This window comes from Homalodisca vitripennis, chromosome 4, assembly GCF_021130785.1.
Source record: "Homalodisca vitripennis isolate AUS2020 chromosome 4, UT_GWSS_2.1, whole genome shotgun sequence".
NCBI lineage: Eukaryota > Metazoa > Arthropoda > Insecta > Hemiptera > Cicadellidae > Homalodisca > Homalodisca vitripennis.
Window position 1 is genome coordinate 6,251,915 of NC_060210.1, and position 25,974 is coordinate 6,277,888.

General features: G+C 34.9%; 2 protein-coding genes across 2 annotated transcripts in view; both read right to left on the minus strand.

Moving 5' to 3' along the window:
- Positions 1 to 12,838: 12,838 nt before the first annotated feature.
- LOC124358858 (mucin-2-like) lies at positions 12,839 to 18,003 on the minus strand. Its single transcript, XM_046811091.1, has 2 exons — positions 17,859 to 18,003; positions 12,839 to 13,236 (listed from the first exon to the last, which is right to left on the minus strand). The coding sequence occupies exons 1-2, from the start codon at positions 18,001 to 18,003 to the stop codon at positions 12,839 to 12,841; spliced, it is 543 nt and encodes a 180-aa protein (XP_046667047.1).
- Positions 18,004 to 21,454: 3,451 nt separating this feature from the next.
- The window catches only part of LOC124358898 (phosphoacetylglucosamine mutase), a 32,563-nt gene continuing 28,043 nt past the window's right edge, over positions 21,455 to 25,974 (minus strand). Inside the window, exons 9-10 of the mRNA XM_046811146.1 lie at positions 23,672 to 23,787; positions 21,455 to 21,992 (exon numbers count right to left, since the gene is read on the minus strand). Coding sequence (XP_046667102.1) covers positions 21,857 to 21,992; positions 23,672 to 23,787 — 252 coding nt within the window. The 3' untranslated portion in view covers positions 21,455 to 21,856. The remainder of the gene's footprint in view (positions 21,993 to 23,671; positions 23,788 to 25,974) is intronic.

Consider the following 25,974-nt stretch of genomic DNA (forward strand, 5'->3'; position numbering starts at 1 on the left):
CTGCAATCCGGAGTCCCATTATGATCAAGAGTGTCATGATACCAACGCCTGCAAACAAAATGAAGGTACACTGGAGTTAAATTCGAACTTCATATGGAATTAACTCTTCCCGCCATAACAATACTTTGTGTGATAGATCTCAGTTTGTCTACCCTGCTTAGAGATCGTGTCTATCTCATCGTATGCACCTCAATTGTGTACCGGAGGAGACATGAGAAAGTCTATGTTACACTACACTTCATGTCGACCAGGTGTCTCTGATACAAAAGACGTAACGAGTTCAATTTGACCGTTCTTCGCTCGCCATGGGTTATTGAGGAATCACTCAGACGAACTTGATTCCAGATTTTCAGGAGTCACATACAGAACAGCCGTTATATCCAGACGCTGCCTCTAATAGGAATGTAAATAAAGCTTAACCCCACAACGTAAATTTTATTTTTGGGTTCCCCTCCATAATAAAAGCATTAAAAGTATTTCAACGAATTTTGATTATTCTTCTTTTTTTGGATTTTCATTTGTCGACAAAACGTCGTACAAATTCGTGCTAGGTTAAAACAATAGTATCTATAATAAAACAAAATTTAAAATCAAGATCAATGATGTACTTCAGATAAATTTTGTATCTTCACAGTAAACAAAGATACTAAAATTTTAATTTTCCAAAATAGCAAAAGATTTTACGCGTTACAGTTCTGTACACCATACCGTATCACCCAAGCGAACGATCAAACACTTTGTAGTGATTGTTGTCAACTTTGAGGGACAGTTTGGTAATACACCGGAAGTTGCGTTCAATCCATTAGTTTAGGCGCCCTTGTTCCGTTTCCGCAACATGGATGGGAGATGAATGATCCATCCATCCATGGACGGCAAATTAAGCCGGTCATAGAAGCCTGTACGGGTGGCGGAGCGTCAATACCCTGGTTTATAACAACCGTTCTCCAGGTTTTTGGAATTGAAATATCTATCGATTGAAATCAAACAGCTCATCTGTTGACCGATATGCGATTGCAGTAACTAACAAATTGTTTCGAAACAACGAAACAAAATTAAATATAATTTATGTATTTGAAGGTTTTTTTATTTAATAATCAGGTATTATAATAGTAGTTCTTGAAAGGCTTATACATGTTTAAGTGTCCCCGTGTTGTTAAAGAATTAAACAACTTTGAAATTGCAGTAATTACATAATTATTTACATAAACGCCATGAAAAGCTATTTGGTCGATTTCTTATTTCTTACATTTATTTTACAACTTTTTTATAGTGTAGACCATCCATGGATGTGTAATATTTTGAATTCATGTATATATCGATACCCATGATAAAAAACACCTTGAGCAAGAAAAAGAAACACAAAATATTGGATTACATTATTCAAGATTGGGTCATTCTTCACATCCCTACATAATTTATTATTTGCAGCACTTTTAATAGAGTGATTAGGAAATAAAATAAAATATAGATTTTGTCTATTTTGCGTAAACTGAAACCACCCTTTAGGCCTAATTTTACGATAGACTCCAAAGGGGTTTTTAATGAGAATCTTTTGACAATGGATGGAATTACAATTAGTACTTGAGGTTTCTATGATATGGTTTTTACGGTAAAAAAACTCTACCTCCTCTCTCTTCCTGTTTACTCTAAAGAATCCTCATACCATTCAAATAACCCAATCCACTCTGGAGACGAACGTCTTCCAGTTACACTACGCGTCGTAGTAAATCTTTGAATTACTTTCAGTCTTAACTATCACTTTTAACAGAATCTATTCAATTAGAAAAAGGGCACAATTTCTGCTTCTTTTAATTTAAACGAAAGTATCTTCTGGTGGTGATAGTACAAACAACAGTGTGTAGGGTGTTCAGAGCATCGCAAAGCGTACTGGAATTGAAAGGAAAATTCAGTTCTCTTTCACTCTTGTTGGTCACCCCCGTGCCTAGTCGAGCCTTTGGAATTTTGTTTGTTTACACCAGCGAACTTCCATGTTTGCCGGTGCTACAACAAAAAGTCTATGTTCGAAAAAAGGAAAGACAAAATGTTGATAAGACCAAGCCAAAAGAAGTACGAAAGGGTTTTTCAGTCCACATATTCATCTTTACGATACAGAATTGGCCATCTTGATTGATGGTGGTGGCTGTATTCACATCATGATTTCTACATGAGACTTTATTTAATACGGCTTATATGGACCAGTTTGGACTGTGTGAAGAAATAGTTGTCAACATTGAAGAATCCCACAGATGTTGAGTGACAATTCTTGATTTTGGGAGTTACAATTGCAAAACTACAAAAGTACCGATCGCAATCGATAACAGAATCGCGAGCGGAATCACTTGCACGCGGATTTGGCCTTTTCAGATGACGAAGTTCTTGATAAATCTGCGTCTTGCTTATTGAGAATATCAAGAAAAGGTTAACACAAGATATCCAAGTGACCTTTCAGCAGGAGTATAAAGTTACCTAGGAATTCGTTCGATCAGCTTCCAAATGCTGACTTAACATGCCCATCAACATTTCACTTGCACGATAACTACAGTTAGGGTATTGCTTGGATCGTGATCCGAAAGGTTATAAAGACTGTGTATAACCTTCTCCCCCTACCAATCCGCCTCCAGTGATTCGGACACTGATAGGCTTACTCACTTTACGTAACGTCATGGATGTTCCAGAAGCATCTTTCAGTAAGTATAGCTACTTTACCTTCTTAAAACGAACACACGTAAAAATTAATGATTGATATATACTCACGACCAACTACACCCCAAAACCACTTACACCAAACCCTAAACCCAATACAACCCCAACAACCACCCCACCCACCCCCAACCAACAAACATCAACTCTAGTGAAAGATGCCAGAATCATACTATAATCACAAATTAGTGGAGCCACTCACAAACTCTACAGAGCACAGGCGATGCAGAAACAAACGCACATAGTTCAGATGAGCCCATGCTTTGGCGGCCCTTAAGTTTAAGACGCAGAACCCGTTTGCCCGCCATAGCCCACACTTATGTCTATACAATCTAAAATTAAAAACGTGTAAAAGCCTCAGTAGAATAGATTCTAAAGATCAAACAAAGGCAAAAACTTCTGTTATGTACAACAATTTGACATTCAAATAGTGAGGTGAGATGGTTCAGATTCGGTGCCTTGATTTGGTGTTCCAATGTTCCTTTCCATACAATTCTGTAAACCTATTGTCAAACTTTAGGTAAGGCCTCATTAGTTATATAACTGCTTAGCTAAGTCTGAACATTTTCACACAATCTGTGGGCGTTTGATTTCAAATATAAACGGAATATTACCCGCCTTAAAAGCGACTGCAGATTTCTCAATACAAATCTCATCTTTTTCAATGTGAAATACACATTTTACCATTCTCAATCAAAATATGTGATCAAATGAGAATTAAAGATTTTTTTTTTTCACTAAGCTTTACTCATGCTTTCATTGTCCGAGTGAAAACTCCACGCAAAAAGCTAAAAAAAATATTTCTTGTACATTATTTCAGGAATGCGGCAGGCATAACATGTCATCCTGGCGAAATGAAAAAGGATAGCTGTTGCACACCTTTAATGATTAACATGCCTATAAAAGCAATCGGGAATAAATACTAAAGCCTATTTTTAAACATTGATTGGGCATAATTGAATTGTTTTCAGTTACTAGTAAAACAACACTTTCATCCCACAAATAGCTAAATAAAACAATATGCGAACACATACCAAAATGACATTTCATACGCATTACAAACTGAATACTCTCTACAAGTTGGTAACTACAGTCCTAAATAAATTAAAAAAATTAAAAACATAACTTCGCTGATGCGATTTCAATGGATTCCATGATTCTTAACTGTTTAACAACACGTGAAGATGGTTACATATCGTTAGATGAGCGAAGAAGGTTATGAAATTAATTGTTCATTTATATTGCTGAACTGACTAAGCGCTCCTCACCTTTTATACTTTAGTTTCCGTCTTTCCTACACTCTTATCGCCAAGGTCAGTTACTTGCCAAGGAAACTAACGGCTAACAAAACTAGATTATATCCTCTTGTAGCCTATAAAATTCTCAATGTGACTTATTGTTAGCTTTAGTGGCACTCGATGGTTTTTATGCCATGCCTATGTCCGTTAAAAATAAATTCCTATAACTTTTTTATTAAATCTTGAAAAATTACAAAACAACCCAACATTTTTTTTTATTTATAAATATAACAATTGTTTCCATTATAAATATTGAGTTTCAATATTCTTACGACCGGAGCCCACGCACAAAGGCTAGGCTCTTTCCATTTATATTACTAATTTTTAAATTTTAGTGGAATTAAATAGAATTGCTATAAAGGTCTATTATAGTTTTCATATATAATTCGAAATAATTAACTAATACTGCTATACAGTACCGTGATTGTAACGCTACTGATTAAATAAGTTACGGGCATTGTTTCATTTTATATAACAATGCATAACATCAGTAATAATTGGATATATAAGGGATAAAGGGAGAAAAAATTCATCTAGCGGCTTCCATGATGGCTGATGTGTTTTGAAAATCCAAAGTAAGTGCTTTCGTTTAATTATGAAAATATAGCATTCGTTTCTTGTGCATTAATATATTTCTTGGTGTACCTTTAAAATATCTTATGCTTTGTGAAGTACCATGGACCATGTTGATTAAATTTCAATAATCCTCGCTATCATAAACTGTCCCATTTCACCTCCAATCGACTAAAGATCCGTACAGGCGAAATCATTATTACGAATAATCCTTTAGGCAGAGTACGATAAGCAGACCCGGTTTTTAAATCAACTTATTACAATCATTCCGAAATTTTATGAATTGAGTAACAGAACTCAAACGTATATAAAATACTAAATTCATAGTCCAATGTTTCAAATTAATATAATTAAACAATACGCATTAATAATAAAAACCATAACATTAATCAAAGAAATATTTAAGACATGTACAGGAAAAATTCCATGTAAATAATAAATAAATTTATAAACATCTTGAAACCAATAAAAATACGGTAAATCCAATCTTTTAGTGTTATTTGTGTATAATTTTTTTAATTTAACCATGTTTTTTATATAAAAGGGAAGTTACTTATAGACCAAATTTCATCATGCATTATATCGTTTTCAGAGGTGGATTCTAGAAGTGAAAAAGTGAATGTTCTTAATTTTCGTTCTACTCGAAATTCACTACATCTAGTGACGTGGCTTTAAATGTTTATATTTAGTCCACGTAGAGAAGTGTATTAAGCCCAGGCGACCAAAGAAGAACATAGACTGGAAATCCCTATACCTAATACATTACGGGCAGTTGAAGCCAACCCACACCCACTCTGGTGACAAACCGGCCGGGCACCAGCTCGCGGCGAGTATACATTTTTAATTTCGCCGCGTTTCATTTAAACACCGTTTTGGATTATACAGTTAGAGTTGGGAATAAAAACTTGAAATTTTCACAATTTTGTAGTCAATTACTATGGCAATGATGATGTAGTAGATAAACATTTTTAAAAGTTTATTACAAGTATTATAAAATAAAATATTATTAATTAAAAACCAAATTGAGCTTTTGGCGATGAAACATGAAATAATGAGTCGGCTGCTACTTTTTTTATTTATTGGTCAGGCGAGTTTCGTCTGCGAGAAAGTTTGAGATAATAAACCAAATTTTACCGTAGTATTTTTTATAAATTTTTGGGAGTGAACAGTTTGTCGAGAAACGAGGTATAAAGCAGATACAAATTTTCATGCGGCGCAAACACACGTACCCGCCGCCTCGCCTCCATACGCTGCAAATAGGTTAAATGTTTTAAATGCTCAACCTTTTTTTATACTCAAATCTATAAACATTAATAACTTATTATGGGAATATATCTAAAATTTGATTAAATCAACTAATCGTTGTAGCGGGTTTCAAAAACCACAAGTACATAATAAAATGAAATATTATATGTACGATTTAAAGCCTACAAATTCAAACCTTTTACTATACGGAATAATTTAAATGTCTAACTTAAATAGTAAGTTTACTTTTTATGTGATGTTACAGTTTACAATGTTACTGTTTATTTGGTGTTACAGTATGTATCCAATGAATGATTTCTAACATTCAATACAGGTTACAGTATAGTTTTTACAGTATTATATTCCTTACTTACAATGAAATAAAATGTACACAAATTCCAGCGAAGTATATTTTAGTTGATCAATCTTAAAAAAACATCCAACTTCCAATAATATAAATTCTATAATCGGTGGCAAGCAAAAGCAAACAACGAAAGCGAGCCCTTCCTGCCACACGGACGCTCGGTAGTGGGTGACTCATCCACTGCCATCCCCACCACTCTGGTGATTACCGGCTTCAGCCGCGCGCCCCGATTGCCAGTCTATGTTCTTCTTTGGTCGCTGATTAAGCCCATTTCCCTTCTCACTTTCGTAGCATATATCTCTCGTGTTGGTAGCAATGGAGCTATTCTGACATAATATGAGCATTAATATACATACGCTTTGATTTAAACCAAGCCTCACGCCAAGATTTGTTCCTGCTATGGGCGCTAGTTAGTTACTTCACCTAAAGGAGCGCTAGTCAAGGTACTTGATTTTTAATTGGTTAATGGTGTTTACTCTGAATATTGATGTATGATGTGAGATCAGGGACGTATGTACGGAGGGGGTGCCCCCTCCCCGAAAGTTTGAAAGACAAATGTTTCAATCGCACCCAGTAGTTTGTTTTAAGCTGGAACACACTATGGACTTTGAAGTTTTAAATTCTGTTGTTACCGATATATTCACATTTCCATAATTATTAACATTTGTATTCTGTGTACTGTAAACCACGTGTTCATGTTACACAAACTATTTTCCGAATTGGCCTTATATTATTGACATTTGACAACATTTATATTGTATGGCTATGAATGGATGTGAATTGACCATTTTGACAGATTGGATCGAAACCAAATTTATCAAAATTTACAACTTTTTCAAAATGAAAAGGCTCCCCGTTTCCGGTTACGTACTATGATACGAGAGAAACGTGATAATCAAATTTATGAACCAACATTATACATGGATATATCAACCTATATTTTTATTCGTTTACTCTATGATATGAACGTAACTTTTGTGTAGTCTTATGAAGTAAATAAATAGTTACTCGACAGTAAAGAATGGCGACGTAAATCTGATATTGTCTATTGTTTAAAGCAGAATCTACGGGCCCATAGAAACCTGTTAAAGATAGATATAAATTTTTACACTACGTAGAGTAAATTTTCTTAATTGATATTTAATTTAAAATCATGTAGCTCACTAAAACTAACCTCCGTGCCACTAGGTCAGCTGGTCAGTGGTAGACTTTTATGAGTGGTTTTAATGATCTTAAGTGGCAGGGAATCGAGAAGACCATATCGTTAGGATATTGTAGTCGGTTTATATTGCGGGTTGTTTTTTTTATGATTTTTAAGTCACACTCTTTTAAACTTCAGTAAGGACAAGAAGTTGAACATGTTTTTTCACTTCACGAGGAAGTAGGCTATTACCATTTGGAGTAGGACATTTGTAATAATTTTGTAATCAGGACCAAATACAACTTCTTAAGATAAAAACGTACATTTTTACAGTATTTACGTGAACTGTAACTTCACGGAGTTGCATTTTGTTTAATTAACTATTATTTAACAAAAATATTTTGTGTACCAACAGTTTTTCTCTGATCTTTGGTGCTCTTCAATTCTTCTTTAAATACCTAAAACTCCTCGTGGCATAATCAACCATTTTTTAAAACTCCCCAGTACTCAAAAAAGGTGTTTAAGAACTGTGACTAACAACTTTAAAAAATTTTTAATCGAATTATTGCAATAAAAAAGCGATTGTACAAAGTAGTCTTTTGTTTATTTACAGAAGTCTAGTCCAATAGCGCGGAGTTCTTCGTCAAGCCCTGAGCTAATGAGGGGAATCGCAAATCATGACTAGAATTATCCAAGTTTGCTACATTTCGTAAGTGGAATAAATAACCACCAGAGCTACAGGGGCTGTAGGGGTTACTTTATATGGTGACGGCAATTTATGGTGCGATATCACCAAAAACCGAATAGCCGGTTTTCGCGAAACCCGTGATGATCCAAGTGGCTGAGTGCTCGAGTAGGCTATTGCTATAGTGGCCCTGATGGATGGAGTTGGCTCGAGACCAAGATGAAGCAAGGGTGTAATGGTATCACCAAACACATCAAGTGGGCAGTGCCTGGGTATTCACTCACGTCCACTTGATCTGTTTAACAACCCCCCGGCCCCCCGGCGCCACGACCTCTACTCTCCGCCCGCCCTCCTGCTGTGATAGAAGGGATCTCTGACCCCTGCTCTTCACCGACTACTTCACCTCGCTCTCATCTGGTTTCCAAAATTATGGTCGATTATTTAAAATTTGGTACAAAATCACAGTATCCTTCACTCTTCTAACATTTTGTAGAGGCGAAACAATAAAATAGATGCAATACTATTTCAAACATGTTTCCGCTGTGACGATCGCCATTTGATATTGGTCTCTGGTCAGTTCTTCGTGGTTGGTCGACAAATGCGGAACTATTGTGTCCTGTATAGTGTAGTTCAGTTTTGATCATTTGTGTTCTGTCTAGTTTTTTATTTAGTGAAGTTGGCACACGACATGGTGGTTGTGATTCCTGACTTAGTGCGTTAGATTAGTTATTTACCTGAAGAAGAGATCAGATTGCAGATCTCGAAACGTAGTGTTACTGATTTTTTGTATCATTGAGCGATAGCAAATGTCCGGAAAAAATCTGTTTCCTTCACAATCCTTCCATCGTCAAAAACAAACTTCAAACAAAGAATACTACAAACAGCTGGACTAATTGTAATTTCTATATTGACGTTTTTGTCTCTTCGTTAAATTTACATGAAAAGGATTTTTACCTTTAATACGTCTATACGAAAAACCTTTTTGGTAAGACGTGTTCAAATAAAAATAAGACGGTCCATATTGTATTTATGTATGTTCAAAGGTGCAAACACTGTACCAAATTCATCATTTTACGCGCGTACACACGTTATGAATTTGAATAACAAAATTTGATTTTGTAATTTTTTAAAGTAAAAACATTTTTATTATAGAAGCTTTGGGAGAAAAAAAACGAAAAACACAAAATGGAATAATCTCGAAAAACGACACCCGTAAGTAATCAAAGAACGCCAAATAAAACAATAAAATGTAGTCTGATTTTAGAACTAAGAAATAATTTGAGTAAAAAGTCCAAACATTTGGAAAAAAATTAATTTTATTGGTTTGTTATCATATAGCTAAAAGAATCTCTTACCACAATTCAAGAATTTTGTGCTTTTCAAGGGTTCCAAAAATAGTGGCCCTAAAACCCAGAAGAAAAAAAGATTTAATGCTTTGAATCATTTTAGTTTAATGAACCATTCTCCAGTATCAGAACGATTTTTGAGGACCCGGAAGATCCTTCGTGCCTTAGTCTATCTGGCCGTCTGTGTAACAAATCTTGATCTTGGTCTTAGAGACTTGAAACCTGCTATATCAGCCCCTCTTGGAGCTAGGAAGGACTCTATTGATTTTGGGGGTACAGGTTTTCACTCAAAATAAATTTAGGAATCCTCTTCTGAAATTTACAAATTTTACAATCTCACAAACTCTGAAATATAATAAGGAAAAGCATGTGTGAATTTTGTTATTTTGATATGGAAATTATATAAAATATATTTTTGGAGATGTGTTAAGGATCTGAAATGGTTTTGATGTCATTTTGTGATATTTAATTGCCATAGTCTAGTACGTGTATAAAATAGAAAAGAATGCATTAATAATTTTTGTACTTGTATTTGAAGTACAGAGGTAAAATTAGGGATAGCGGGCCATAGACTAGTCTACTGCTGAGTGAGAAACTCGCATCCGTACACGGCATATCTTCCGAGGGCGAGCGGACCACCCGCAGGATTGTCACAGACAATGAACATTCCGACTAGCATCCTTTTTGTATTAAACTGTAATACGAGTATTTAGCTCAGTGGAAATGCAAAATTTGGTACCAGTGATGAATCCAATTATTAATCATTTATGTAAATTTAAAACAATGCATTGTTGGATAACAGTTTTATTGAGACTATTATTTTGTACAGTATTTGGCATTAATAAAGAATTGATTACTGTTATAATTTTTCTCTTTAAAATTAGAACTGATTTGAACCCAAATTTTCAGAATGATACTAAAAATACATTTTCTGAAATAATTGAAATTAATTCATTGCATTGATTTGTTACAGACATATACAAGAAATTATCACTAAAACAGAAAAATATATAGTCTTATTATAACAAAATTAACCTATCAATCATAATACATAAATAGAAAATCAAGGGGTAGTAGCGCCAGTGCAGCTGAGGGGATAGATACAACAGTGAGTCAGTGACACTATAGACAACACTAAACCTACAACCACAGACAATGGATACGTTTCTATAGAAACGTATCCATTGTCTGTGCTACAACTGAATCTAACAGCAGTTCACATACCATGGCATTACTTGTGCGCTGCTATAACTTTGCATGGTCTATCCTCGGAAATGGGAACAATTGTTTAATACGGTGCTACTTATTTTTGAACATGTAAGCGTTCACCAAAAAGCCGGAAAGTTTACATAATTTTCAAAAGCCGAGAGGACAAACATTAAAAAGGAGGACATGTCCTCCTAAAGCTAATCACGTAGTCAGAAAAAAATTGGGGGGGGGTCAAGACAACTGATATTGTCCCAATGTGAACAGAAAGTAAGGCATCCGTTTTGTTCCTTAAAAAGTTATTGGCCCGCATCTACGTTGAGAACGATCTTTCAGCAGTACATGTCGGTAATACTGAATTATTTAAATAATAATAATCGTTACTAAAAAATAATCTAAACAATCGAAAATTGGGGGGGGGGGTTAGGACCCCTTACACACCCTCGCTGGCTACGTCCTTGCCCAAAACCGGACGCTGCTCACTGCGCCATCGCACGACTAAACCTATAACTATTGGCGGACAAAGCTCAACACTACCGAACTCTGTCGACCGGACTCTGTTAGACATCTCTTCTATTCTCCTTACTATCTCTTCTATTTCAGAATTTCAGAGCGATCTTCATTTAAGTGCGTAAGATTTATAATTTGGACAGAACCACCTTTCTATAACATTTTAAATACAAATTTCAAAAAATGTTTTTGCATAAAATTTGGTAGGCCTATTCATTCAAAATGTGGATTTGAGTAGGTTTATTTTCTACTCGATTTGGCCTAATATCTTGCACTCCTCAGAATAAAGAATTTTTAATACTGCTGAATTGATTGAAAGATAATCTTAGATAGGATTTTGACCTATATGAGATTTTGGAATGTAAATACAGTATGTTCGTTCTTGTTATTCATTTTAATACGGTGAATAGTAAAATAACGAAGAAGTTATGGTAAAATAAAATGTGTTAAACACCTTCTCTGACTTTAGGACAGCCAGGATATTATATTATAACAGTGTGCATCATCCGCAGTCAATGATGTACTAATAAAATCAATTTATGCTTTTTCAAAGTTTGGGTTCACATTTTCCTGACAATCATTACTGCAAATACATAATATATAAAGGTTATAAGGAATAATTAATGGGCACACCACCTTTGTAATATGAGAGGATGAGTTGGATCCACCAAAGCAAAATTCTAGATTTGCTACTGAAGAAAACCATGTAAAAATTTATTTCCATGTGTGTCGGCAATTTTTTCATAAATTATCACATTTTTCCTCGGGATATAAATAATAAGCATGAATGAATAATTCACCTTACGCTAAAACTCCCAATGTGTACAATATTTAATTAGATACTGAGGATAGGGATAATTATAAGCAACATTTCGGTACACCACACCAAGTGTTGCAAAATAGGCTATGCTCAGGTTAAATGCAAAATTTCATTAGGTATATCACATGTTAAAGTTATATAATTTTACTCAGTTTTTTTATAAGTTTATTCTGTAATTTTTCTGATTGTCATCAGGTGTATCCAAAAGACCAATGTCAAAATGTTCAAAATAACACTCAGCCAAATCCCATGTAGTGAAATGCACTGTCATCAAATTCAAAGTCGTTTATATACAACTTAAGCTTATGCAAAATGTCGTCTACAGGTCAGTTCATGCCCAATATATAGTGTGAACAAATAGACAGAAAAACAAATTTTCTAGCTCCTCAAGTGATAGTTTTTGCTAACGCTCAGCCAAGAATTAATTATGTTTATTAAACCATCACTCTATGATTAACATGGGTAAACTATCACAGCGTTTTTAAAATTATCAGGTAAAATGATTTTTTTTATCTTTAGCCTCTTTACAGCCTGAACTGTTTATGTAATAATAATCATAAGATATGTAGTTTTCTTGCTATTACAATCACTTACCTAAGGGATGTAAAGAAATATTTCACTTTTTTTATAGCGTTAGGAGTGATGATATGTTTTAGGCAATTTGGAACCCATTCCAAAGTACCAATAAAAAAACAGAGAAAATCCACTGTAATCTATAAAATTAAATTTCCAAATTACTTCATGTTTCAACTCAGTGTTTTCAACGTATGTTACGGAAATGCGATAATGTTACAACCAAGTGTGTAAAGAACCAAAATTATTATGCTGAGTGGGGGTTTTATTTCATAGAGATTACATAAATGCTAGATAAAAATGTACCTTCCTTAAATTTTGGGATGGCATCTCAGTTGGAGTGCAGATACTATAATTTCTCGAAATGACTACAAATCTTAGATATGGTATGGTATGGTGGTGGTGGTGGTATTGGGTGGTGGTGGTTGGTTGGTTGGTGGTATGGTGGTCTTGGTGGTGGTGGTGGTATTGGGTGGTGGTGGTTGGTTGGTGGTCTTGGTGGTGGTATGGTATGGTGGTGGTGGTGGTATTGGGTGGTGGTGGTATTGGGTGGTGGTGGTTGGTTGGTTGGTGGTATGGTGGTCTTGGTGGTGGTATGGTGGTGGTGGTTGGTTGGTTGGTGGTATGGTGGTGGTGGTGGTGGTATTGGGTGGTGGTGGTTGGTTGGTTGGTGGTATGGTGGTGGTGGTGGTATTGGGTGGTGGTGGTTGGTTGGTTGGTGGTATGGTACTTTTCAGTGTATGCCAAAGTTTTAGTTGTTTACCTATTAGATACTCTGTTTAACATAAATTAGAACAAAATAAGAAGTCAAGATCCACACTGCCTTGGTTAAATTAATGAACGACCCACGTAGATTTGGCATGATCTACAAAATAACATATCTAATAATATATGGGAAAAATTAAATGCAAGATTCTAAGTCTCTGAAAATCTTCATCTATTTCCTTAATCATAGTAAGGACTACAAAACAATGGACATAGCAACTTCTAATTGACTGATATTTATCAATCATATTCAATTTTGTTATAAAGGTAGCTGAGATGTAGCTGCCTATCACCTCTGTTCCTCTTCTTGTTCGTTAACTTAGCAGTCAAGGTCAACACAAAATTTCAATCTTCTAATTTAACCAATTGCGTATCATAAATGTCTCTGTACGTCCTTGCTTAAAGTAAACTAAAGCACAAGAAAGTTAGTTAACTAAAGATTTGTGCAACACGCTAAGTGTCAACTGGTGTGTTGCAACTAAAGATTTATGCAACACGCTAAGTGTCAACTGGCGTGTTGCACAAATCTTTAGTTACCCTAGTCAAATCTCTTGAGTTTCTGTTTTTTGGCTTTACTTCAGTTATGTAGAGTCATTTACATGTAGAGTTGTAATGTTATTGTCAAACTTTGTTCGTTCTTGCATTCTTTTGTTGAGGCTGGTAACCTTGAAGAAGGGGAATTGGCAACAATGGTGCATTTTCTTGCAAGATTGCTATGTCAGTTAAATAGTTGAATGCAATCTAATCATAATAAATTGGACAGTAGTTGAAAATATAACTTTTTAATGTTCAGAGCAGAACGATGAACACATTTAATTGCTATTCATTTTGAGCGAGGACATTCTGGAGAAAACATCTTAGATCAGGAACGACTTAGTGGCGCACAAAATAATTCGTAGCTGATGGTACCATCTACACCACGTCAAATGGATTTACAATGAGTTGTTAATAAAAACGGCTTTATTAACATTAATTGTTGATAAAACATATGCTTTAATCATGAAGTTGTGGGAAAGACTCCATTAAACGCTCAGCCAAGTAAACATGGTAGTGGCTAACTTTAAATATATAAATGTTTTTAAGAGCCCAACCGTACACTTAAAATCGAACAATCTGCAGTTACATCTCCTTGTACTACTTCTGTACACAAGCAGACACACACTTGTGTCTGTAACACGATACAAATAAATATAAGAACTACATTATCCAGTAACAAACTTCTATTGATTTATACGCGACAGATTTACACTAGAATAGACGCGTATTTTACTCGCACACATTAACGTATTTTGAGACTGATCCATTTTTTATGCGTTCACTTTTAAGTTTGTAGTATCAGTTATAGTACAACTTTTAATTACTTTTTCTGAGCATTTGTGAGTTTAGTGTGAGGACGTAATTATTGAAGTGAAAGTTTTTGTCACAACATAGTGTTGTAAAAAGTTTTCACTTATACCAAAACATGTCTACTGAACGTAAATGACATAGTTATTAATAGTGGTGAAAAACAGCTTGTTAGACATGATATTGAGTGTTGCGGCAAAGAAGCAAATAATGATAAGTCCTTATTACTTACATAGCGAAAGCAACGGAAGATCGGCTCCTTATTGTAAAATTTTCCAACATACAATTAAAAAATTGGAAGAGAATCCAAAGAACAACTCTGTGGAAAATCAGAAAAAGATTTTAGAACACAATGCAATTTTAGATCCTTTTGATCAATCTATGAATGATATTTTTCCTGAAGTTGGCAGAAAGTAAGGCAAGTACACTCAACTGCTCATCCTCCATTTTGTTTCTTAAAGGAATCATTTAGAAACACAAGGAATTTTTTGTATCTTTGCGACCAGCATTTGAGCATGGTCCAGACGAAAATATAATTAAAGCTAATCTCTTTGACCACATTAAGTTACATATATGAGTTCTTCTATGAAGGATTTTGATGTGTTTGGAGTCTCTGAAACATGGTTTAATCCTGACAACCTATCAGACAACAATTACAAGTCAGGGTATTCCTTGGTAACATTGTGATAGGTGTAATAGCACACAAGGAAGTAGGTTAGTGGTAGAGTTGCGATTTACATTAGAGATAGAATTGTCTATAAAATGTATACTCAACCATAAACATTGACCCTGGAATGGACCACATGTGTGCGTGGTGTATAGACTGCCGGGTGTCAGATGTAGGTGCCTATCACCTCTGTTCCTCTTCTTGTTTGTTAACTTAGCAGTCAAGGTCAACTCAGTGATTTGATTTGGTGACACTAACATTGACCTACTGTCAAAGACTTCATGTGAAGCTAAGTATTTTGAGAGATAATATAATGTAATAAATGAGCCAAAACGGGTGAAACACTCTGCCAATTTAATACACCACATTATGGCTGGCCGAGTTCGATAGGAACAGCGTCATCGATACTTCAAATATCCAGGATCGCAAACAAATGCAGATATTGGATCATAAACTTATATATTGTGTACTGAAATGTGAAAAGGAAAAAGCTAAGCCTGAATCACTTACAGACTTGTCAAAGTTTAATAGTCAACGTGCTGTTAGCCAGATTGCAGAAGTGAAGTTGCGTAAAATTAAAAATGTAAATGACATTGAACAAGCCATCACTTTGAATATAAAAAGAGTTATATGATGAACACACGCCTACTGTATGCAGAAAAGTAACCAAAAGAAAAGCGTCCTGGTAGAACCTGTGATACAAAACTAGAGCAGGACCAAAAATATATTATATAGCAAATAATGGTAAGCAAGGACGAACAAAAACTGGGAGGCATACAGATGAGCAAGGAATAAGCTGAGTGGACTTGCATAGAAAGCAAAGTGAGGGGCTTTCTCAGATGAATTGTCGTCAACGAAAAAGCCGAGGGAGTTATGGGATTGCCTAGAGAAATATGAAATTATATCTGAATATAAAAACGATGTTAATCTTGCACCCAGGTTCAAGATGGACGAGGATAAATATTTTACTGAATTGGGATTTAACAATGATATTATGTTCAACACTACCAAACGAATTGAATCGATGAATGGATTTAGTTTTACTACTGTCACTGAAAAACAAGTAAAAGAAACCATGAATGAGAAAAGAAAAGCATTAGGCAGTGATGGCATTTATATTCAAATGATAAAATTTGTGAGTCCTTTTGCAGTCGGAGCCATAACTCATCTCATAAAAGAGTCTCTAAAATATGGAGTGTTTCCAAAATCTTGAAAATTAAGTACAATACGGCCACTCCCAAAAATTAATGCACCAGCTGCTCTTTAACACTTAATACCTATTTTCATCCTACCAGCTGTCTAAAATTTTGGAAAAGGTAGTTGTTTGACAGGTTTTATAAACAGTGCTAGAATATTTCCATTGACTCTAGAAAAAAAATCATAGTACTTGCACTGCTCTAACCAACCTGTTAAGTGATATGCTGGATGCAAAAGACAAGGGCAAATATATAGTTCCTTAGTACTACTAGAAAGCATTTGACTCGATGCATCATGAGATGTTTCCAAAAATGCATTATTATGGTTTTAGTGATAACGTGGTCTATTGGATGAAGCCTTACTTGAATGACAGACTGCAGGTAACCAGAATGAAACGTGAAATATCTGGATGGTTGCTGATGAAAAAAGGTGTTCCACAAGGTAATTGTCTAGGGCCAACTCTGTACAACTTGTTCACAACTGATTATCCAGTCTGCAGCATTGCACTGCTCATTTATATACATATGACTCCCAACTGCATATCTCTTATGAGTCTTGCCAGACAGAAACAGCCATTGATCAGCTGAATTCAGGTCTAGAGGAAATTGTTGAATGGTCAATTATCAATGGACTGACTCTCAATGTTGGCAAGTGCACGGTTCTACACACAGCACTGCGTCCTTAATTAAAGGCCCTATCTACTTCTGCTTCTTCTATGGGGCGGCCTATTGCCATGCACTTAAGCCTCAAGGGCCTTTTGCGCACCCCGGAAGCACACCATGAGACCTACCAGTCTATGATTTCAGCAGTTCCACAAACCACCAAAAACAACCTATCAGGTCCTCCTGGGGAAATTCACCATTCTAGTTCAAACTACCAAAGATGGCATACCGCTCCCTTGCTATTGTAGGACAATCAAAGAGCAGGTGTTTGGTAGCTTCATCCTGCTCATCACACATTCTACAGAGCGGATCCTCCCGAAGGATGCCGACTCTGTGAAGATGCTTCCTCAGGTGACCATGTCCCGTGATCAGACCTATAACTCTAGAAGACATCGATTTACTTAGTGAAAGAAGGTCAGACTCCACCCTGAAGGAAGGCGACTGTAGGACCATTCTGCTTATTCTCATACCTGGATGCAACTTCCATCTTCTCTCATGTTCAGCACGAGACCCATTTCGAGACAGTCCCAAAGGATTCACACCTTAGAATATCGCAGAACGGTTGAGGGCCTGTCATAATTGACGCTGAACCCCGGTTGGCCAGGGATCCCCTCATGACCAGGAACCCAACAGTCATATTGTTGATTCTGGCAAGGGAAGAAACGACTTGATAGCAATCCCAGACAAGTTTGGATTTGAACACACAAGAGTCCAGCACTATCAGTGCTGCCTAACTATCAATGAAAATATTGATAGTCTTACTCCTATAATGCAGACGAAGACTCTCACAAGCATATTCCATAATAGTTGCGACCTCCGCCTGAAAATCTGTAGGATAAAGATCCATAGGGACCACCAGCTCCCTGCATGGTCTCACCCCCACAATTCCAGCAAACAAGAGTGTCATGAGGATTATGCTGGGTTGAAGGAGTTAGACAGGCTGTGAAAAGGTCAAAACTCTCGGACTTATGTTGGACAGCAAACTCACTTTCACTGACCAAGTCACGCACGCTATCCAGAGTTCCTTAGGAAAGCTCGAGGTTTAAGAATCTACTGCCAGAGACAGCAAAAGTGCAGCAGCTCATACAGTCACTGGTCCTATTCGTGTTTTTTTACTGCTGTCCAGTACATGGCAAAGCATCTCAGTGGATACAAAAACTCTAGAACAGTGCTATAAGGTTCATTTTCAATCTTGGACGATTCGCTTACCTGTCTGGTTACCGAGAGAATATGCTACATATGGCAACCATATGAATACTTACTAGCTGTGTGATCCACAAGGTTCTTTCCCTCAAGTAGCCTTAGTACCTGAGTGAGAGACTGATATGCCGGGAGGTCTCACAGCGAAGCACCCGCCATGATCGGGAAGCGGCAAGGGAGATTAGAAGAAAAAGTTTCTTGTTCTTAGGCACAACAGTGTAGAATTTTCTCCCTGCATGCCTCAAAGAAGACATATCCTTTCAAGTTAAAAAAAAATATTATCTCTTCGTAGTTTTTTAATTAGAAACTAAGATTTGTATGCGTTGATTTTTTGTTGTATTCTCTTGTATAGTTTATTTAAATTCATTTTAAATTAAGATTGTTGTTATAGTTTATTTAAATGTATAGTTTGAAATATTACGTGACACGAGTTGCTCTGAAAGTAGTGTATCTGAAAAACGCTCAAATGGAGAGAGAGGCATTTTTATTTTTATTTTATAAACTTGGGTCATGTGTTTGTTTACAAAGCTTATGAACTTTGTAAAATGTTTGAGAATTTCACTTAATGGCCTGCCGAATACAAAGGGTTAAAATGATCAAATAGGTACATATACAGATTCTACTGAGCTTATGATGCATAAGCATCATACATTAAAGCTTGCGGTAAGCCTTCAGGTCACCGAGAGGTCACAGGTTCGATTCCTGGGAAGGTCAATACAGATTTTCAAATGGGTTCGGACTGTTTTGTTTATGAAAAATGTTTAGTATGACTGATTAAAGCGCCACTGGCTTAGAAAGAACCCAATACAAAACCAGCTTCTGTGCCACAGAGTGGGTTGTAACACAATCATGATGCTTGAGCAATAACACTACTATGATGCTCATAAGGTTACCACTTCAGGACCAATCATATTTAAAAAGGAAACAAAAAGTCAAAAAATTGAAAAACGAATAAAAAATTTATATTTAAAAAGCAACAATCACCCACATATATTAATAATAAAATAATGTAAACTTACATCAGACTATATGAATATCTTTATATTATTTTATATAAACTAACAAAATACATTTTCTTTACTAAAACTAAACCATATTCCAGCGGACTTTGAGTATCCAAAATATCCAGAAATGCATTAAATACTACATTAAAGAACACTTTATAAAAATATTTATAAAGTATTCCATTGTTATAATAACAATTGAAATATAAATTTGTGTTCCAAAAGCGTCGAAAGGGGAAAATCTTTCATTTTATTGGAGAAACAACATGGATTACTATCAATATAAAATAATTGAAATAAAACTCAATACGCTGAATACAATTAAGAAAATAGAAGTTGATATGTTTTTAATAAAGGACTAATAGCTGATAAGCTACTAGTAATAACATTCCTTACATTTAAAATACTTTAAGGCAATACGGTATAGTAATATTAATTGGTAAGCATTAAAATAACCTTATCTAAGAGTATGATTGGGATATACACAGTAGTTTATGATGAATACAAATAAATTATTGTTATGAGTCTAACGAGATATTTCCAAATATTATTAACAAGGCATACGCTTTATTATGAAATAGAAACAAATGGTGAACAACAATATGTTAGTTATTTTTACATGAGATGTTGTCTCGAATATTTTTAATCAATTGGTAACTTAATCCAATATTATTTTATAAATTATGTATACATACATTAGATGTTCATAACATGTGTTATATAAATTACATACATATTATAAAGGCAAGTCATTATATTGAAAGACGTAGTTCAAATAGTTATATCATCATAAAGCACAAATTGGTATAGTACCTGCACGATTACATTAATCCTAGAATAGTATATTAGCATTATTTTTACAAGGAAGTAATGTTACTTTGCTAAGACAGTTTTAATATAGTTCGGACTGTGCTTTAACATTTGTTGAGCTATGTGCAGATTTTACCAAAGACAGTGAGTGGTCAATAGATGTTCTAGACACTCTTACACACCTACAGAAAGGATAGTGTCATAATTTGCACTCATTAAGTGCATCAGCACTTTTTATTTCAACTTTTATTTTTATTGTACCAGTTGAGAGCACTGGAATCAGCTGATTTTGCTTTAGGCGAACATAACCTCAACATCTGTCTGCATCTAATTATGGTTATTCTTGATTCAAGTAGTTCGCTTGTTCTTGTTGTAAGAGACGAAAATATGCTAGTGGCATCACGGTTGTAGAAACCGTAAAGGTTGACATACATTTTTGTGATTAATTAATACTGTATAGAATATTAAAATTTGTGGGAACCTTTGACCACTAATATTAATTTGTCTCCCATGAAAACAACTTCAGTAAGGCTTCCACTGGAAGGAAAAGGCAAAAGTTTGCGTATATTTATAAATACAGGAAATTGAATCAAGTTTGCCTGTGAAGGATACTTGAACTATGAGTCTTTGTGAGTTGGCAAATGTGGCTGCAAGCCCGAAATGAAATTAAGTTGGTTGGGAAACTAAAGAATATTGGCAAAATAAACAGAAGACACACAAAAGAAAAACAAAGGACTGACCAGATAAAATTAGTATGGACCCAAAATTTCACCAAGAAAATTGTCATCTAAAAGTTTTCACTTGAGAAACCATATGCAAGAACTCTTTGACTTGTTCAACTGGGAAGTTTTTCCTCATCCCTCCTACAGTCCTGATCTTGCTCCAAGTGATTTTTACTTGTGCTTGAAAATGAAGACCTGGCTAACAAGACAGCGTTTTGACAACAACGAGGAGCCCCAGGTACGCATCACTGAGTGACTGAGGTCACAGGTGGCAGATTTCTATGACACAGGAATTTGAAGATTGTCCACCGCTATGATAAATGCCTTCGTATAGTGATTATGTAGAAAAGTGGTTTTTAGTCCCCCTTTCACAAGTATACAATAAAAGATTTTCTTATACTTGGTTTAAAAAAAATTCCAAAACATTCCTTACTTTCTGAATAGCCCTCATAATATATTATTGTACGCACAACTTAAACATCTTTGTTGTTATTGTAAAATTAGTACCATCCTTTTTGTAAAGCAACTGTGGAATAAACTGTATCATTTATATTCTAAACAAAATAGGACAATACACTTTCAAAGAGTTTTTACAGGGGGGAAATCAAAATACACAAGGAAATAATTTTAAATGCAAAAAAATAGTTACATTCAACATATATGGTTACTTTTAATTACCAATGGTTTATACCTTTAGCCCACTCTATGTGCTTCTTTTCCAAGTCGAGTGTGATAATTTGTTTCTGTCCCAGGAATACGAGTCTTAAGAGAGATTTTTACAATATTAAAACAGTATAATAATTTGATGTAACTTTACATGGTCAATTAGGGAGGAAGTGTTTACTACACTATTTGGATTAAGAACACCTGACAAGAGACATCTTGAACACAAAGACATTATGACTAATGGAAGATCTTAGATTTATCATTATAGCAGTTTAGGATTGTATATTTTAGAGATTTACACTGCTATAACTTCAGTTCGTACAGTTATTGGTGTGTCACACGGACAAGTAGACGAAGGTTAGAGAGAGGGAAGTGGCCCCACTCCCCCCGCCAGCTCGTACACTGCCTGAGCCACCTGGACCGCCAGAGTGTCCGCGTGATCCGCAGTGTCCGCCTCCGCAAAGACTCGCACTATGTCCTCCGTCCCAGATGGCCTGTGAAGAAGTATTGTTACATTTTTAAAAGCTTCTCTTAGTCTACATACCAGGTCAATGAAAATATTTAAGGCAAAGATGATGAACCACAGAACTATTCTACTTCTTGCAGATTGTAGGACTGTAGGTCCATGCCCAATTTTAGAAAGGGTGGCTGACGTAACGTTTTAGCAGGATAGACAGTGAGTCCAGCCCAAATCTATTAGTGTTCCTACATTCTTCACTCTAGTGATCCTTCCCCTGCTTTTGTATAGCGTATTGCTAAGAGAAATTCTTATTTTTGAATTGTGTCAGTACACATTTTATTAAAATTTACTAATTATATGTACGTGCTATGTTACAAGCACTAAGAAAACAGCTCTACACCGTTTCTAGCAAAAGTTATTCGGGAAAATAACACAAATAAATAATAATCTGAAATAATAAGGACAATGCTGATGTCTTGTGCATATCAACACACAATGCATGCGTGATATCTTTTAGTAAGACTTTGAGGTGCCCAGCTTATCCGGTTACGTACTATCTAATGTATCTGGTCTACTTAATTTTGGTAAAAGGTGTCTTTTTTTATGTGGCATTACAATGTAAGGGATTATTTTCCCATACATTCTTCTAGGATCATCGTAGAGATGTTTTGTTCATGTCATTTTGTTTTGATTCAATAGACCTTTAAAATAAAATGTCACAAGATATGGGTTGGAATTTGAAAATTTAAAGTTACCCCCTTTTTGAAAAAGGGGAGGGGGGAAATAATTTTATCCTACAAAAAGTATTTTAATAAGTATGATAAAGATTGTATATCGATATCTCAATCTGTTTGGAATATATCCAGGCGTGTCAGGACTTAATTTACATCCTTTATATATAAAACAATAGAAGAACAATACCTTGGAATAGAGTCAACACAAGATAATATATTGTATGAGAAATGACTGTAAGGAATGGTATCTTACACTATATATAATATACAGATACTAAATACAAAATGTATATCGGTTAAATTAAGGAAAAATATGAAGTACTAGAAAAGTAGGTGATAGACCACCCGCTAAGTTCTTTTAGCATAAATTAGTTCAAGTGAAAGATCCTTGCTGGTTTTAAAAGGGTTAATTTTATTTCCTCATAAAGTTTTTAATTTCATATTTAATCAAATGAATTGGTTATTTTACAAATTGTGGATACTGTTACAGTTGGAGGAATTTAGCTGTGCTCGTAGGGCCCAAATACTACCCTTTCAACAAACAAACGCTATCTGTGTGGCGGGTTGCGCTTACGTGCTAGCCGCTGAGATGAAGGCGCAACAATCTCTTTATCGACTTTAAACTCACGATTTTGATTTAAAGATAAAATTCACAAATACGTTATTTTCAAAAATACGTTAGACAGCACTATAACAACTGAAAAACAAGGATAAGTCCTATTATTCCTATTATTTTGTTTTCTCTTATTATTTAATTCCACCACAATCAGCACTTTTACAAAAAAGACTGATTTTAGCAAGTGTGATGAGTTATTCGGGCCAATACGATTCCTGAAAGGAGGGTTTTACCCATGAGTCACAGGAAATGTTTTCGGGACGCAGCGCATAATGCTACCCCGCCACCCCTCCCGCCTATCACCACACACTCAAGGACACGCGCACAGCTAAAGTCCTCGAACTGTACCAAAAGATCACTGACCTGACGAAAGATCTGCCGTTGGGACACTTAGTCACGAGTAAGTCAATACGATCCTGAAGCCCTTCAGGTGTGACACACCGTCTCTCTGCATCTGTCGTCGTTATCACGTTACGATCCTACAAATCAGTTAGTTGTCTTATCAATCAATTTAGGTCAAAATCCTTTAACACTCAGAGAGCCCCACTCCTCCAACAGTCCTACGCACTAAACTAAATTAAAAACATAGTTAGATTAATGACTAATATAGAAACAGTAATCATCTACTATTTAAAATAAATAATAGTTTAAAAAACTAAAAAAACACGCTTTTATAGCTATCCAAACTAAAAAATAGAAAATAATTTTTAATTACAAAGAGGTAATATTATGTATATTATGTTAGTAGAAGGCAAAACAATCATTCATAGTCAATCACCTCAAAATAAAATTATAATAAAATTTAAGTTATTAACAGAATAAATTAATTCAGATTAAAAAGCGTGGGGTGCTTGATATATTAAATATTACAATCATTCTATCGGTAATTATCTTTGAGAGGAGACTTATGAAATAACCTAGGTTGAAAATATGACCTATTCCAATAGTTTTCCGGCAAATTATCAAGTGAACTCGTTTTTTATGGAGCCAGTTTTAAGTTCAGATGTAGAGAGGGTTATTAAAACCTTAAAAAACGGTAAATCACCAGGATTAAATGGTGTACATTCTAACATGATGAAAATAATATATCCAGCAATATTGGACATTTTAACTTTCATTGTGAATTTAAGTTTCGAAACAGGGGTATTCCCCCAAAAGTTGAAACACGCAGTTGTCATACCTATTTACAAAGCGGGTCCGTCTAATGTATGCTCTAATTTTAGACCCATATCTTTAGTTTCAACCTTTTCTAAAGTTTTTGAAAAGATTATGAAAGAAAAAATGTTGCTTTTCTTAAATAAAAATAATTTTTTTTCAAAGAATCAGTACGGGTTTAGGGCAGGACTAAGTACTGAGTTAGCCTTGTGCAGCTTTATGGAGAAGATTAATGCGGGGATAAACGATGGGAAATTTGTAACTGGACTGTTTATTGATATTAAGAAGGCATTTGACACCGTAGATCATGAGATTTTGCTAGAAAAATTGGGTAACTGTGGATTTAGAGGTACAGCTCAAAAGTGGTTTAGTAGTTATTTAAGCAAACGACAGCAATGTGTCAAAGTGGAAAATAGTTTTAGCGAAAGTGGGGAAGTTATTTGTGGAGTGCCACAAGGTTCTGTATTAGGTGCAATCTTGTTTATAATTTTTATTAATGATTTGTGTAATGGAAAATTCAAGGGAGAATTAACAGCTTTTGCAGATGATACTGCTCTCTGCTATAAGGTGAAGACAAGGGAACTTATAACTTCCAATATGAGAATGGATTTAAATGCTCTTAACTGGTGGTTTAGAAAGAATAAATTGGTCTTGAGTACTGAAAAGACTACGTATATTAATTTTTCTTTGAGACAAAATTTAAATGTACAAAATGACTTAGTTTATAAATGTCAAGTCTGTTTAGAAAGTGGAATTGTATGTGATAATTGTGCTAAAGTTCAAAAAGGTACCAGTACAAAATATTTAGGAGTTTTATTGGACCAAGATTTAAATTGGAAGTTACATCTTACAAAATTGAAAAATAAAATTCTACAAAGTGTATGTCTGTTCTATTTTGTCCGCGACATGTGTCCAAAGAGTATTCTAAGAACTCTTTACTTTGCTCTAGTTAATAGTAGATTAGAGTATGGTATTACATGTTGGGGAGGAACCTACATTACAAATTTGAAACCACTTGTTACTTTGCAGAAAGTGTTTGTAAGAATTATTCTGAAGAAAAGTAGACTTGATTCGTCTTTTCCATGTTTTATCCAGCTAAGAATATTACCATTGAGATCTCTTTTCATATTTAAAACCTTGAAATTCGTATTTAATAATAAAAAATTTAAAAATAATGAAATTTTGCATACAATGAATACAAGAAGCACTTCTAATATTTTTGTTCCGAAACCTAATTTAACTTTTTATACTAAAACATTTAACTTCTTAGCACCATGGCTATTTAATAAACTGAGTGATGATATTAAATTACAAACAAACTATAGATTATTTGTTAAACTAGTCAGGGTGTGGTTGCTAACTCAGGAGAATCCTGAGACTTTATTGTGTATTGTGCGATGACATTACGTACATAAATAAAGTGACAAAATAGGTTTTTGTTTTAAGGAGGCATTGTTAGGTAACAATGGTAGGCATTCATACAGGTTTCATGTGTACCTATGTATGTATGC

Excerpts from the sequence above, each read along its gene's own strand:
- LOC124358858 (XM_046811091.1), bottom strand. The coding sequence starts at position 18,003 with ATGACACTCTTGTTTGCTGGAATTGTGGGGGTGAGACCATGCAGGGAG. Across the intron at positions 13,237-17,858 it reads TCTTCGTCTGCATTATAGGA|AGTATCTAATAGGTAAACAA; the intron begins GTAAGACTATCA and ends TATGTTAAACAG.